Consider the following 16,097-nt stretch of genomic DNA (forward strand, 5'->3'; position numbering starts at 1 on the left):
GATTTGATTTGATCGTTCCTTGCACCAGGAGACGATGCTTATAGCAGTGGAGCCCCTCAAAATAGCATAACCTTATAAAAACTGGCCCGAATCTCCAGGTTTATTGTACAGATGCGGTGGTACAAGACAATGGGTGCCCTTGCTCCAGCGCCAAGAGACACAGTTCTACTGTGACAGAGTTAAGGCAAGCACACCATGTTGTTTCACTATTTAACCAGATATTCAACTAACAGGCCAGATACAGTAGGTTATTAACACACAATAACACACGTGACCCATGACTGTATCAATAATATAAAGATATTATGGTCCACATATAATATTATCTAATAATATATGATAATATAAGCCATTAAGGAGACATTTTCAAGCGACTTCGTCATGCAACATAGTCATGCGTAGCTTAACCTCTTTCTAAATATGTTGGAAAACAAATTGTTTATGTAATGAAGAGTACATGTGTAATAAAACAATGAACTTTGAAATTGTTCTCTAATTAAACATTACGGAATACCCAAGTCGACTGTTTTATTGGTGTGACATGGGTCACCTAACTGTTATTGCGCCCAGGTGCATCTCGTTATTGGTGGGTGGAGATTTCTCTATACATTTCCAGTGTTTCCCAGTGCCCAGAAGATTTCCATTATTTGTAAAGGTTGGAGTGCATTGAGAGGACAAGAGAAGTAAAGGTGACTTAGACCAAATTTCCAGGAATGGCAGCCTGGAAAATTATGACCTCCAGCCAGGATCAGTTCTCCTTCTCCCTGGGCACGTTTCCCTAAACCTATAACCTTTGAATGTATTGCTGTTTCAATTTAAAGTGAAAGCTAATAAGTATATATTGGTGATAGGATCACCATATGAGCGTTAGCGCTGAAGATTGTGTGATATTATTGCAGAGTGCTCCAATGGTGATTATAGAGATGCTGAAAGATATTGGTGCTTCAGAAAATAAATCTGCTGTCTATTTGAAATCTATCTCAGGCACATCAGATACAACTCATTGCATTAGTCTGTATAAAGGGCTTTGTGATTCGTTGGCCAGTTAATTCAGGTGTGATAGTGCCAGGGTGGATAAAAATACTTTCTTACTATTCACTTGGAAACAAATTAGGAAACAGGTTTATTCCTGCTACCCCTGGGCAAGATCATGCAACATCACAAAGTTCACTTCCACTGCTATGCTGATGACACCCAGCTCTACCTCTCCACTAAACCCACCACTCCCCTCCCTCATCAGCTCTATTCAGGACATCCAGAGCTGGATGAGCATGAAGCTCCTCAAACTCAACAGCAACGAGACAGCGGTCATGCTCATCGGCTCCAAATCCACTCTCTCCAAGCATCACCACAGATGGTTTCCCACTGTAAACACTAGTCAAAAGCCTCGGTGTCTCACTGGATAGTTCCCTCTCTTTCGAACCCCACATAAAAACCCGCACCATTCCAGCATTCTTCCACCTCCACAATATCTCCAGGCTCCGCCTCTCACTGTCACACTCCAGCACCGAAAACCCTCATCCATGCCTTGGTTACTTCCTGACTAGACTGCTGTAACACTCTCCTCACCAGTGTATGTACGTAAGTGCTTCCTTGTCTTGGAATAAGAGCCTTCAGGCCTTTTGGTCTAACTTACAGGGGATTGGCCTTTGCCAGCTGGCGCAAAAGCCGTTGGTCAGGGTAGTAGGAGCCAAACTTTGCATTATATATCACTCACATAAACAGCCTAATGCAGGTTACAATATGAAGCAAATGAAAAGCACTTAAAGCGGCAATCTGCAAGAGAAAAAATGAAGCGTCTTCCATGTCCCTGTTTCAGTAAAAAGCTACGGGACGGGGCTGGAGAAACGTTACCACTCTCAAATTCGTAGACAGAGCTATGGATGCAAGGACTGACCATCCATGATATAGCTCGAGGCTATACAGTGTTTGTTGGCATTTACTTTGTTTACAAATATTGGAGTAAAACAATCTTATACTTGGGGTCCTGGTGGGGTAGGACAGTTGAACTAAGCTGATAAGGCATTTATAAGTTATTTTATTAAAGAAGCAATGGAAACATATAATTAATTTACATGTCCAAAGATGTCCGTAGAAACGTCCGATTTCCCCTTTTAAAGCTTAATGACAAGTACCTAGCTAATCTAATAAAATATTTCACCTGTTTATGTGTTTTACTTATTCTTATGAGACAAACATTGAAGGGAATTGTTGAACATACCTTGAGTGATGGGAGAAGTCATCCTTGAGTGGGAACAGACTTGACTGGGAACAGAAAAATGTAATGTAGCTACAACGTGATTAGGACAGCTGGCTAATGTTTTTATAGCTAGCTACTGTAACTAACATTCTTTAGGCAATTGTTACTAGCTAATTTAGCTACTAGCTCATTTAGAAAATCAGGGTCTAAACAGCTCACCAAGTTACAATTCAAGCAGGCTTTTATAATAAGCATGCTAAATTTAAATATGATAGCCTATACTTGCCAATGGCATAATTCAGTTGTAGAGGAACTTTCCTTACCTGTAAATATTACACGGTCCACTCCCGATCAAAAGCTCAAAGACAATTTCCTGTGAAACCCAGGAATTTGACAGGAAAAACTCCAGGGAAAAGTTTGGGGTTTGGTTTCTTTGGTGAACTTGTATACCACACATATGGCGTGTGGGGTACCACATTCACCATATGAATGGTGTGATTGGTATGATGGAGCCTCAGTTATGGTGGTGGAGAGGACACTGCTTGCCGCAAGACAGGGGGATGTACAAACTCTGAAAGTGCAATTAGCGGACAAAGTACTGAACAGCGACGTAAAGGACCTTCTCGGAGCCTCACCTGTCCACCATGCCGCCCGTGCTGGAAAACTGACTTGCCTACGTCTCCTCGTGGAAGAAGCGGGTTTACCGGGCAACATTTTGTCGAATAATGGCGCCAGCCCCGCACACGACGCTGCTGCCACTGGTAACCTGGCCTGCTTACAGTGGCTATTAACTCAAGGTGGATGTCGTACCGTGGTGAGTGGAGTTATTTTCTTGGTACATAGCCTACAGTAGGCCTATATTGATTTTTAAAAAGGCTAATAGTTCCATAACACAGCCAACATCATTCATCACACAGACCTCTTGTTATCATTTTAAGACCGGTCAGAGTTCAGAGGTCTATAGGACAACTTCTAGAGCAGCAAAGTCGAGGCCTGCAGTTACTTGAATTTCCAATCCATTAGTCCTGTAGTCTAGACCTGAAAAACACAAATTAGGTCTGTTGTCCCAAAAAATAATGACTTTTTAAAACTATTTCAATACAGATCTCAGAAAGTGACTACTTTTCTAAACTATTTGAATACAGATCTCAGAAAGTAATTACTTTCTAAAGCTATTTTAATACCGATCTGATACCGAACTACTGGGTTGGCTGCCTTCAACTAATGGCAGGGCTGTATCTGGAACTGCATGTTGAAAAGAGTACACACAATCTCCTATACCATTCCAATCTATCTGACAGTCATATTTGATCTACACAATACATTTCTATCTGAACATTCTGTATATGTCCATTCTCCTGAATGTCCATTGCCCCATTGCCCATAATCAAGTCAAACCAATAAACCAATGATATTTTGTACAGATAAGTGTAAATAAGTTGTAACATTCAACTACTGTATTACTCTTTCAACATGCCGCTGAAAAGCTTGAAACATGCAATTAATTTTGTGATACCTGAAAATACTGCATACTAATTCAAAGCCATTTGAAAACATTGCAAATAGCAATTTGGATGCTTAGAAAAAAACTTTTTTGTACTTCTTTGTCCATCTGAGGGTAAGTGTTCTTGTTTCAAACACATACTACCCTATATTTAAAGGGATAGTTTACTCAGAATACAACCTAACATGAATTTCCACCTATATTGGCTGTAGTTGATTCAAGAAGGCAGTTTTGGAATATTTTGTTTCCTTTTGATACTTAATAGACATATTTTTGTTACCGTTAACATTCTCAGTAACACTTAACATTAAACTGTTCTTGTGCCTGTGTAATAAAACTGTAATTAATAATTAGAGGATCATTTTATTAGCATGTTGTTACATAATACTTAATTGCATTTTAATTTCATAGCAATGAGCTGAGTGTTTTTGTAACTACTGTACACAATAGGAATAGTGACTGTTCTTTATTCCACTTATGTAGGGTGCGTTCGTAAATTCAATCTGGAGTGCCAGAGTGCGCTCAGAGTGGCCCCTGGGTCTTCGTAAATGCAGAGCTTGTTAGATTGTCCAGTCATATATGCAGAGCCTTTTTCTCTCAGAGCGGTCAGAGCGCACACGGGACGCTCTGGCTGAGGAGTAGGGTTGATCGAGCGTTCTGGCCTCACAACTGCAGTCAAACATCCAAGCTAACTGGCTAACGTTGGCTAGCTTGCTAGCTACTTCCAGACACAAATTAGAGAACACCTCACTCTGACCATTTTACTCGCCCTAGCAGAGCTGATATGCTGTTTTTATGTTATCTAGAGCGTAGGTGACTGTAACTGCAGCTGGCAATAATTTAATGACGTTGTTTTGCCAACGTTTACTGACAACAGCCATATTCAACGGATGTTGAACGTTCGTAAATCCCTCAGTTATTCTGCGCTCTGGCAGTCAGACGCGTGCTCTGAAAATGGAGTAGATAGCCAGAGGGAACGGACGCACACTTAATAACTAAATTATTATGCAATTCTAAAGCAATTTCCAAAGTACTATCTAACAACAATGTTGTTATTGTAATAATTGCAAAGTTACTACACATATATAAGAACTTCATGTCAAGTGCTCCTATATTACCTTATGTCTCACTCATGAATATATGTTTTTTTTGTCATGTTGAAGCTGTAAAAGTGGTGTACTCTAATGTTGAAATGATTCCATTTCCCTCGTGTATTTAATTAGGCTATAGGACATATTAAGATTTATGTTTTCTGAGATCTAAATTTGAATATCAAAGAAAATAGTTGCATTTTAGTTTAAACTCTATATAAACTATATTCGGCTACCTCAAGTATTTGAAATGTTGGTATGGTCAGCTCTCCTCCTGGAGAGCAGCTGCAAGTTTTTGCTCCAAACCTTCTCTAACACACCTGATTCTGCTCATCAAGGTGCTGATCTCATTAGTAGCAAAAGCCTGCACCCCCATCAGTAGGGGAGGGTTGGCCACCACTGACGTAGGCTACTGTCCCTTTAACTACTGAGACGATTTCAAGCGACCAACATACTACTGGAGTGATCCTCCCCCCGATGGATTATTTATCAAGTGGTGAGTCCCATGTCGCGATTTGCGGCAATTGTGGATACGGGATCCAAGACAGCCGCCCGGAATTATATTCTTAATGTCCTACAACTCCACTAACGTTATCATAACAGAGAAATTATGAAGAAAGAAGTCAATATGAAGACCAAAGAATATCTCTGTAACAGGTGTTTGAGCTATGCGTGTTGAGGCAGAGGAGAACGAGCCATCAGGTGAACTTTATCGTCGTGCGCAATTATAGGTTACCAGTATGCATGAATTATGTTTATGTTTACTTTATTAACTCAATTACTAAAATGACTCAGAATTTTATAATTCGGTTGATATTATGTAAAACAACATTTGTTTTTAATAAGTAAAATGACCAAAACATGCTAATTGAAAGACATCGCCTACCTGTCCAAAGAAATAGGCTTTTTTTCTCTCACTTAGATGATGTATGCAGATCTCTGTCAATTCAACGAGATATGCTTCTAAATAGTGGACATACATTTGTTATATTACTGTAATGATCACAGGACTGGAATTATATTGTTATTTACGAAGAAAATTGTTCAGGAGTTAAATAGAGGTTAAACCTCATCTAGATGCTGCGTTTATAAATAAGGAGGAGTTGTCTAGCAGCAGTTATGGTGGTGGAGAGGACACTGCTTGCCGCAAGGCAGGGGGATGTACAAACTCTGAAAGTGCAATTAGCGGAGAAAGTACTGAACAGCGACGTAAAGGACCTTCTCGGAGCCTCACCTGTCCACCATGCCGCCCGTGCTGGAAAACTGACTTGCCTACGTTTCCTCGTGGAAGAAGCGGGTTTACCGGGCAACAGTTTGGCGAATAATGGCGCCAGCCCCGCACACGACGCTGCTGCCACTGGTAACCTGGCCTGCTTACAGTGGCTATTAACTCAAGGTGGATGTCGTACCGCGGTGAGTGGAGTTATTTTCTTGCTACATAGCTACATAGCCTACAGTAGGCCTACATTGCTTTTTAAAAAGGCTTATAGTTCCATAATACAGCCAACATCATTAATCACAGTCCTCTTGTTATCATTTTAAGACCAGTCAGAGCTCAGAGGTCTATAGGACAACTTCTAGAGCAGCAAAGTCGAGGCCTGCAGTTACTTGAATTTCCAATCCATCAGTCCTGTAGCCTAGACCTGAAAAACACAAATTAGTTATATTGTTTCCCATGATTAGTCATCTTGGACTAGGCCCGAGCCTACCCATCTCTCTTAGGTCAGTATTTGCTTGACTGTCAAATTGAGCATTTTGCCACATTTCCAGCCTGGAAATTACATTCATCACTTCTTCACACCACTTCAGCACAACACAATTAGTCACTCAGACAGTTCTTTGACCTCTATTGTAAAGGCCTAAGAGGATAACCCTTGTCTCTAGTACCCCCAATGATTTATGTATAGGCCTACACTAGATGACTGATAGGGGGCGCTGTGTTGAAGCCATCTGCCTAAGAGGATAACCCTTGTCTCTCGTACCCCCCCAATGATTTATGTATAGGCCTACACTAGATGACTGATAGGGGGCGCTGTGTTGAAGCCATCTGCCTAAGAGGATAAACCTTGTCTCCAGTACCCCCCAATGATTTATGTATAGGCCTACACTAGATGACTGATAGGGGGCGCTGTGTTGAAGCCATCTGCCTAAGAGGATAAACCTTGTCTCCAGTACCCCCCAAAGATTTATGTATAGGCCTACACTAGATGACTGATAGGGGGCGCTGTGTTGAAGCCATCGTGCATCATCTTGGCACTCCCCCACCATTGTAAAACATATTTAGCATTTTATTCATATCTACAGTTGTTTTTTTGCCACATGTATTCTATTACAGACAACTTAATGCATATTTTTTACATTATATTATGCAAGCTAAACATACAAATAAAACATACCAAAAATATAAAACATTTTCATTAAAGTATCATTTTTTAGAGATTACTAATAAAATAATTATATACATGCAATTTTGTCCTTGAATCATTTAATGGAAATACTGTAGAATTCCATTCATTCCATTGGAGGAATGCTTCTACTGGGGAGTGCCAATATGACCGACAAGTGGCTTCGAAGCCTCTCAATGGTCAATACATAGCATCAACAATCCAGGGTTTAAATACTGTACATCAGTGACTGCACCACCCACTTTTCTTTAGGCTTGTGCAGGCGTTTGTCTCAATGAACAACACATGGTCAGGATAATTGTGCTACTGTATATAACCTGTTGCCATTGAGAATACCTGAGACTTGTATTAGTTATTACTCTGTAATTATCATCAATACCCATTCTAAGGGAAGTGTCACCACAGCAGGCAGTCCGCCCAGTGTACTAAGGTCTATACAACAATGTCACCTATGCTGGACTAATTTGATATGATTTTTACAACAGCTTGAGAAAAAAATTCACCTAGATCCCAGGTCCTCGTGCTGAATGTGTAGCGACTGGACCATTTGACAAAACGTGGGGGAAAAGTCATTTTGGTAAAAGCGCATTGATTTCCATACACAAACTTAACTCTGTCTACCTAATGGCACAGGTTACATAAATGTTTGTCCTCACTTTCAGCATCCTGGGAAATATGAATGTAATATTATTGTGTAAAAGTGATTGTTATAGGGTGAAAAAGACATTCACTTTCCACCCTCTATATTAATAATAAGAAGTCTGACTTGTCCACATAAAACAGCGTTTCCACCCTCTATGTTAATAACAAGAAGTCTGACTTGTCCACATAAAGCAGCATTTGAGCCCAATGATACATATTCGTCATTTCACACTTGAGTCAGTAGAGACATTGGTTACAAGATTTGACAATATCCTTTTCGGTCAAAGAGTCACAAGGATGTATTCAGCTGTAATCTTCATATCTATTAGCCATAGAGTAGTGGTGCACACCATTAGTCCAATGTCACCTAAACACATGTCTGAAAGTAAACTATATAATGTACCTAATCAGAGGAGGTTGGTGGCACCTTAATTGGGGAGGATGGGCTCGTGGTAATTGCTGGAGCGTTAAATAGTGGAATGGTATCAAATACATCAAACACGTGGTTTCCATTTATTTGATGCCATTCCATCTGCTCCGTTCCCCGTATTGTGAGCCGTCCTCCCGTAAGCAGCCTCCACTGCTTCTTGCTTTGAAACTCAAGTAATAGTTTGTTTTGGCTCTGTCTAGAAGCATCTGGTAGCTGTGTTATTTCATTTGGGTACTTGAAGAGTGTTAAATCTGTACAAGGGATGAAACCCTATATAGAGCACATTCAAATGGGATTAGAAGTTTGGAAAGCGGTATGCCCTGATGACATTGTCCGCACAATTAATTAGGTTAATGACTTATCTTTCGATAACTCTATTCGCCATGTGCCAATCACTTAGTCTGGGCTAGGACTGAAAGACACTGGCATTCACACTGCTTTGTTCACTGACCAATTCAGCAAAAATGAGGTCGTAGCAATGGGGAATCGATCGGTAGATAAAGGTGCTCTAAATTGACCCCTTTTGCATACACAACCATAACAGGAGACATCCATTTCTTCATCATTGGAAAAGATAAATGGTTGAGATTGATATAATTTAAAAGCTTACAAACAGTGTTGTCAAACTATTTTAGTACTTGTTTTTTTTTAAATAAAAATTGTCCTTTTGAAACCTTTTAACGTGCAAACTACATTTTTTATTCATAAGCATATGTTGTAGCTTAGACTCTATTAAACATCATCTGAGGTTTTTGTGTCGTGCATTCCATGGCTTGAGACACCACATTCTCTTGACTATAGGGTGGGTGTCATTTCAGTCATAGAAATCGAATTCATAGAATGGACCTATCCCTTCAGAACCCTGCAATGTGTTGGTACACGATTGAAATGTAAATTAAATTGAAATTGAAACTTCTAAATACTACCACAAAAAATGACCACTGATACACTCACGTGGCATGTCAACTTAAATCGTCATGTCTATTCTAATAAACTCAGCAAAAAAAGAAACGTCCCCTTTTCAGGACCCTGTATTTCAAAGATAATTAGTAAAAATCAAAATAACTTCACAGATCTTCATTGTAAAGGGTTTAAACACTGTTTCCCATGCTTGTTCAATGAACCATAAACAATTCATGAACATGCACCTGTGAAACGGTCGTTAAGACACTAACAGCTTACAGACGGTATGCAATTAAACTCACTGTTATGAAAACTTAGGACACAAAAAGAGGCCTTTCTACTGACTGAAAAACACCAAAAGAAAGATGCCCAGGATCCCTGCTCATCTGCGTGAATGTGTCTTAGGCATGCTGCAAGGAGGCATGAGGACTGCAGATGTGGCCAGGGCAATAAATTGCAATGTCCATACTGTGAGATGTCTAAGACAGCACTACAGGGAGACAGGATGGACAGCTGATCGTCCTCGCAGTGGCAGACCATGTGTAACAACACCAGCACAGGATCGGTACATCTGAACAGCACACCTGCGGGACAGGTACAGTATGGCAACAACAACAGCCAGAGGTACACCAACATCGCACAATCCCTCCATCAGTGCTCAGACTGTCTGCAATAGGCTGAGAGAGGCTGGACTGAGGGCTTGTAGGCTTGTTGTAAGGCAGGTCCTCACCAGACATCACCGATAACAACGTCACCTATGGGCACAAACCCACCGTCACTGGACCAGACAGGACTGGCAAAAGTGCTCTTCACTGACGAGTCGTGGTGTTGTCTCACCAGGGGTGATGGTTGGATTTGCGTTTATCGTTGAAGGAATGAGTGTTACACTGAGGCCTGTACTCTGGAGCGGGATCGATTTGGAGGTGGAGGGTCTGTCATGGTCTGGTATTGGTGTTTGACAGCATCATCGTACTGAGCTTGTTGTCATTGCAGGCAATCTCAATGCTTTGCGTTACAGGGAAGATATCCTCCTCCCTCATGTGCTAACCTTCCTGCAGGCTCATCCTGACATGACCCTCCAGCATGACAATGCCACCAGCCATACTGCTCGTACTGTGTGTGATTTCCTGCAAGACAGGAATGTGTTCTGCCATGGCCAGCGAAGAGCCCGGATCTCAATCCCATTGAGCACGTCTGGGACCTGTTGGATCGGAGGGTGAGGGTTAGGGCCATTCCCCCCAGAAATATCCGGGAACTTGCAGGTGCCTTGGTGGAAGAGTGGGGTAACATCTCACAGCAAGAACTGGCAAATCTGGTGTAGTCCATGAGGAGGCGATGCACTGCAGTACTTAATGCAGCTGTTGGCCACACCAGATATTGACTGATACTTTTGATATTGACCCCCCCCCCCTTCGTTCAGGGACACATTAGTCAATTTCTGGTAGTCACAAGTCTGTGGAACTTGTGCAGTTTATGTTTCAGTTGTGGAATCTTATGTTCATACAAATATTTACACATGTTAAGTTTGCTGAAAATCAACACAGTTGACAGTGAGAGGACGTTTCTTTTTTTGCTGAGTTGATCTATCTTTCTATGATTTCAATAGGTTTCCTATGGAGGATTGACAGTATACTTTAAAAACAATGGATATCCCCATTCTGGTCAACATTCTCTGATGTGTGGACCTCCAACCATTTCAATTGTATTCCCATTTTAGTACATTTATCAGCCAAAACGTGACACCCACCTTTTATTCAAGAGCTGAAAGTCACTTTCTAAGTACTTCTGAAATGGGCAAATATGTATGGAAGGTTTCGCTCAAATCAAAAGGAGTTCTGTCAAAAAGTGATTGAATTCAAATGGATTTACCCAGTAGTGAATTTATATCCCTCTTTCCTCTGGCTGTTCTCCCATACATGTCCCAGGCTTTAGAGAGAGGGTACATGGAAAGGAGGGATGACAGACTTGTTATAGGGCAATTCCATGGTAATGCGGAGATGCCAATTTTTCACTTTACATGTATGCCAAACAAAAACCATTGATTTCAAAGTTTAACACACCACACAACTCAATGCACAAATACTACTATTAACAATTTTCACTGAACATTTTACAGAAACACTCACTGGAAGAACTGTGCAGATGCAAAACACCCTTGGGGGGATGGAGTGAGAGTCAGGAGTTGGAAGAGACAGGGGCTGAGAGAGAAAGGGGCTGAGAGAGAGGGAGAGAGAGGGGATGAGAGAGGCTGGGAGAGAAAAAGAGAGAGACTGGGAGCACGAGAGAAAGAGGCTGGGAGAGCACGAGACACGAGAGAAAGAGTCTGGGAGAGCACGAGAGAAAGAGGCTGGGAGAGCACGAGAGAAAGAGGCTGGGAGAGCACGAGAGAAAGAGGCTGAGAGAGCACGAGAGAAAGAGGCTGGGAGAGCACGAGAGAAAGAGGCTGAGAGAGCACGAGAGACAGAGGCTGAGAGAGCACGAGAGACAGAGGCTGAGAGAGCACGAGAGACAGAGGCTGAGAGAGCACGAGAGAAAGAGGCTTGGAGAGCATGAGAGAAAGAGGCTGAGAGTGCACGAGAGAAAGAGACTGGGAGAGCACGAGAGAAAGAGGCTGAGAGAGAACAAGAGAAAGAGGATGGGAGAGCACGAGAGAAAGAGACTGAGAGAGCACGAGAGAAAGAGGCTGGGAGAGCACGAGAGGCTGGGAGAGCGTGAGAGTCTGGGAGTGGGGGAGCGTTAGGCTGGGAGTAGGGGAGAAGGAGGGAAAGAGATGCTGAGTGAGAGGGAAAGAGAGAGATGCTGGGAGAGAGAGGCAAGAGAGAGAGGCTGGGAGACAGAGGCTGGGAGAGGCTGAGGGAGGGGGAGAGAGAGAGAGAGGTGGGGGGGCTTCATAGTTGGCATGCAATGATTTAAAACATGTGACACCTTTTTATTACAACACATACTGGCCACTGGCATTTGCTCCAAATTAAGATTCAATAATGTCTGCAGAAAGAATGGGGTGTCAGCTATGACATGACACATTGAACCATAACCAAAATCTGTTTTGGTTATTGAACTATACTAAGTGAAGTGGATTTATAGCCAGTAACGGAATTTCATTATACGTCCCTGATCTGTACTACACAGAAATTCATATCCATAATTATGCATACCATTCTCTTCATGGTGATGTATCCTAAATAGGTACACAAAGGTATAAATAGGCAATATCCTCCTTTGCATATTTGGGTATTATTCTTCACACTGGCTATTATTTTAATGAGCTCTGCCTCCAAACAAGTTGGTTGGTCCAGACCAGACCAAATCTGAACCAATCATAGATGTCGATGTTTCACAAGTATGGACATGAAAGTACAGCTCAGTAGAGTAGAGTTTAGTATAGTACATTAGTGTACTGTACTATACTGAACTCTACTTTCCTTTGCTGTACTGTACTCTGCTGTACTGTACTGTACTCTGCTGTACTGTACTGTACTCTACTTTTCTTTACTGTACTCTACTCTACTGTGCTGTGCTGTCCAAACTTGTGAACCCACCTGTGGTTTGTGACTGCTATAATTTCCCATTGTAGCAAATTCCATTACAGATTTTTTTCGGGAAATTGGGGTAATATCAACACTTCTATTTAGTTTGAGAAATGTTCCTGCCTTCTGTAAGTTTAAGAAACATTGTCTTGTGATTTAATTCCGTTAGCAAAAACCCACATAACTTTTAAGATATTTTCACATTTCTCCCTCATGAGAAGGGTTTTTGCTAACGGAATTAAGTCACAAGCAACGTTTCTTCAACTTACAGAAGGCAGTAACATTTCTCAAACTAAATAGAAGTGTTGATATTAGTTGGCAGGGGTCGTGACTTCAACATTACTGTGTTGTGATGTATTTCTAATACCCTTTAAGACTTTTTGTGGTAGATATTTTCTAAGATTCCTTTTCCATCTGTTTGACCAGAAAACCTTTGCTTATTCCTAATTTGTAGGATGTTAAATGGTAATTTTTTTTATATGCCTTACTAAAAAATCTAAATACTCTTAGCTTTAATTTGACACCCAATTTTACACGCTCCTATTAAACTTCACATGTTGGTGCTCATGGGTCCTTTAACATTGAAATGACCTTTATGCCATCAGTCTTACTAATGCTATGCAAATCACCTCTTGAATAAGCTCAGCTAAACCCTCATGACTAGAGGTCGACCGATTATGATGTTTTTCCACGGCGATACTGGTACCGATTATTGGAGGACCAAAAAAAGCCGATGCCGATTAATCGGACGATTTTTATTTATTTATTTGTAATAATGACAATTACAACAATACTGAATGAACACTTATTTTAACTTAATATAAATACATCAATAAAAAATCAATTTAGCCTCAAATAAATAATGAAACATGCTCAATTTGGTTTAAATAATGCAAAAACAAAGTGTTGGAGAAGTAAACGTGCAATATGTGCCATGTAAAGAAGCTAATGTTTGAGTTCCTTGCTCATACGAGCCTTTGGGCATTAATATGGTCGAATCCGGAAACTATCATTTCGAAAACAAAACGTTTATTATTTCAGTGAAATACGGAACCGTTCGGTATTTTATCTAACGGGTGGCATCCCTAAGTCTAAATATTCTTGTGACATTGTACAACCTTCAATGTTATGTCATAATTACGTAAAATTCTGGCAAATTCTGCCCAAACTGTTGCATATACCCTGACTCTGCGTGCAATAAACACAAGAGAAGTGACACAATTTCACCTGGTTAATATTGCTTGCTAACCTGAATTTCTTTAAGCTAAATATGCAGGTTTAAAATATATACTTCTGTGTATTGATTTTAAGAAAGGCATTGGTGTTTATGGTTAGGTACAGTTGTGCAACGATTGTGCTTTTTTCGCAAATGCGCTTTTGTTAAATCATCCCCCAACGTTGCATCGATTATATGCAACGCATGACATGCTAGATAAACTAGTAATATCATCAACCATGTGTAGTTAACTAGTGATTATGATTGATTGATCGATTGTTTTTTATAAGATAAGTTTAATGCTAGCTAGCAGCTAAGAGGCAGGCTCCTCGTGGAGTGCAATGAGAGGCAGGTGGTTAGAGCGTTGGACTAGTTAACCGTAAGGTTGCAAGATTGAATCCCAGAGCTGACAAGGTGAAAATGTGTCGTTCTGCCCCTGAACAAGGCAGTTAACACACCGTTCCTAGGCCGTCATTGAAAATAAGAATGTGTTCTTAACTGACTTGCCTAGTTAAATAAAGGTGTACTTAAAAAAAAAATAGATCAGCATCCAAAAATACCGATTTCTGATTGTTATGAAAACTTGAAATCGGCCCTAATTAATCGGCCATTCCGATTAATCGGTCGACCTCTACTCATGACAGACCGTTCAACAACAAATTAGGGGGTTAAATGAGCGGTTACTCCCCCCAAACCAATGGAATGTCTACTACTACTACTACTAGTACTACTTTGTCCTTTCAATATTTTTCTGTTCAATAAATTAGTGCTAGTCAAAGAAGTAGACTAATAAGTGTTCCCTTCATTACCACCACATACACTGAGTGTACAAAGCATTAGGAACACCTGCTCTTTCCATGACATACACTGACCAGGTGAAAGCTATGATCCCTTATTGATGTCACTTGTTAAATGAGCTCCCGAGTGGGGCAGCGGTCTAAGGCACTGCATCTCAGTGCTAAAGGCATGGTTTGATTCCAAGCTGTATCACAACCGGCTGTGATTGGGAGTCCCGTAGGGCGGCACACAATTGGCCCAGCGTCGTCCGGGCTAGTGTTTTGACCATGGTAGGCCGTCATCGTAAATAAGAATTTGTTCTTAACAGACTTGCCTAGTTAAATAAAGGTAAAATATTTTTTTTCATTGAATCCACTTCAATCAGTGTAGATGCAGAGGAGGAGACAGGTCAAAGAAGGATTCTTTTTTTCTGTTCTGAAGGAAAAAGGGGGTGCAACTCAATATTAGGAACGTGTTCCTAATGTTTTGTACACTCAGTGTATGTTCACCATTCACTGCTAGGCTTGAGTGGCTGTCTGACCATACAACCACCAAATAGAGTGTCAGTGATTGGCTGACATTTGTATATGGTCTCTCTTCCCGTTAGTAATGTAATCTAGATGAGTTTTGACACAGTGGGTACTCCTTGTTGGTTTCCACACGATGTCAATGGGTCACTGACATCGCTTCAGAGCATCATTGACACACACCGCTTGTTTTGTGAAAGTGGTTTCTGGTGCAAACACTTGATACCTGAATCAGATAATAGCTTAACGTCTATTAAAGTATTCATCAGGGTTACCCTACACTGAGTGTACAAAACAATAGGGACACCTTCCTAATATTGTGTTGCACCCCCTTTTGCCCTCAGAACAGCCTCAATTCGTCAGGGCATGGACTCTACAAAGGTGTCGAAAGCGTTCCACAGGTATACTGGCCCACGTTGACTCCAATGCTTCCCACAGTTGTGTCAAGTTGGATGGATGTGTCGGACCATTCTTGATACACACAGAAAATTGTTGAGTGTGAAAAACCCAGCAACGTTGCAGTTCTTGACACACTCAAACCGGTGCGCCTGGCACCTACGATCATACCGTGCAAAGGCACTTTAATCACCCTCTGAATGGCACAAATACATAATCCACGTCTCAGTTGTCTCAAGGCTTAAAAATCCTTAAAAATCCTTCATCCTTCTTTAACCAGTCTCCCCTTCATCTACACTGATTTGAAAGTGACAATAAGGGACCATAGTTTTAACCTGGATTCACCTGGTCAGTTGGTCATGGAAAGAGCAGGTTCACTCAGTGTATATTTCTTCAACGAAAGTTTCATATTCATTTTTCAATCACTTGAGTCAACTCCTTAAAGATATCTTGAATGCAGAGCATACTGATGATCAATG

General features: G+C 41.0%; 1 protein-coding gene across 2 annotated transcripts in view; it reads left to right on the plus strand.

Annotated features, from left to right (window-relative positions):
* The first annotated feature begins 5,624 nt into the window (after positions 1 to 5,624).
* Positions 5,625 to 16,097, plus strand: part of espn (espin) — a 99,285-nt gene continuing 88,812 nt past the window's right edge. The window contains exon 1 of one of the 2 annotated variants that reach the window (XM_064923180.1): positions 5,625 to 6,208. In XM_064923180.1, the coding sequence (XP_064779252.1) occupies positions 5,915 to 6,208 (294 nt within the window). In that variant the 5' untranslated portion in view covers positions 5,625 to 5,914. The remainder of the gene's footprint in view (positions 6,209 to 16,097) is intronic. The other variant, XM_064923181.1, reaches the window with a different exon arrangement.

Source organism: Oncorhynchus masou, chromosome 18 (assembly GCF_036934945.1).
Source record: "Oncorhynchus masou masou isolate Uvic2021 chromosome 18, UVic_Omas_1.1, whole genome shotgun sequence".
Taxonomy (NCBI): Eukaryota; Metazoa; Chordata; class Actinopteri; order Salmoniformes; family Salmonidae; genus Oncorhynchus; species Oncorhynchus masou.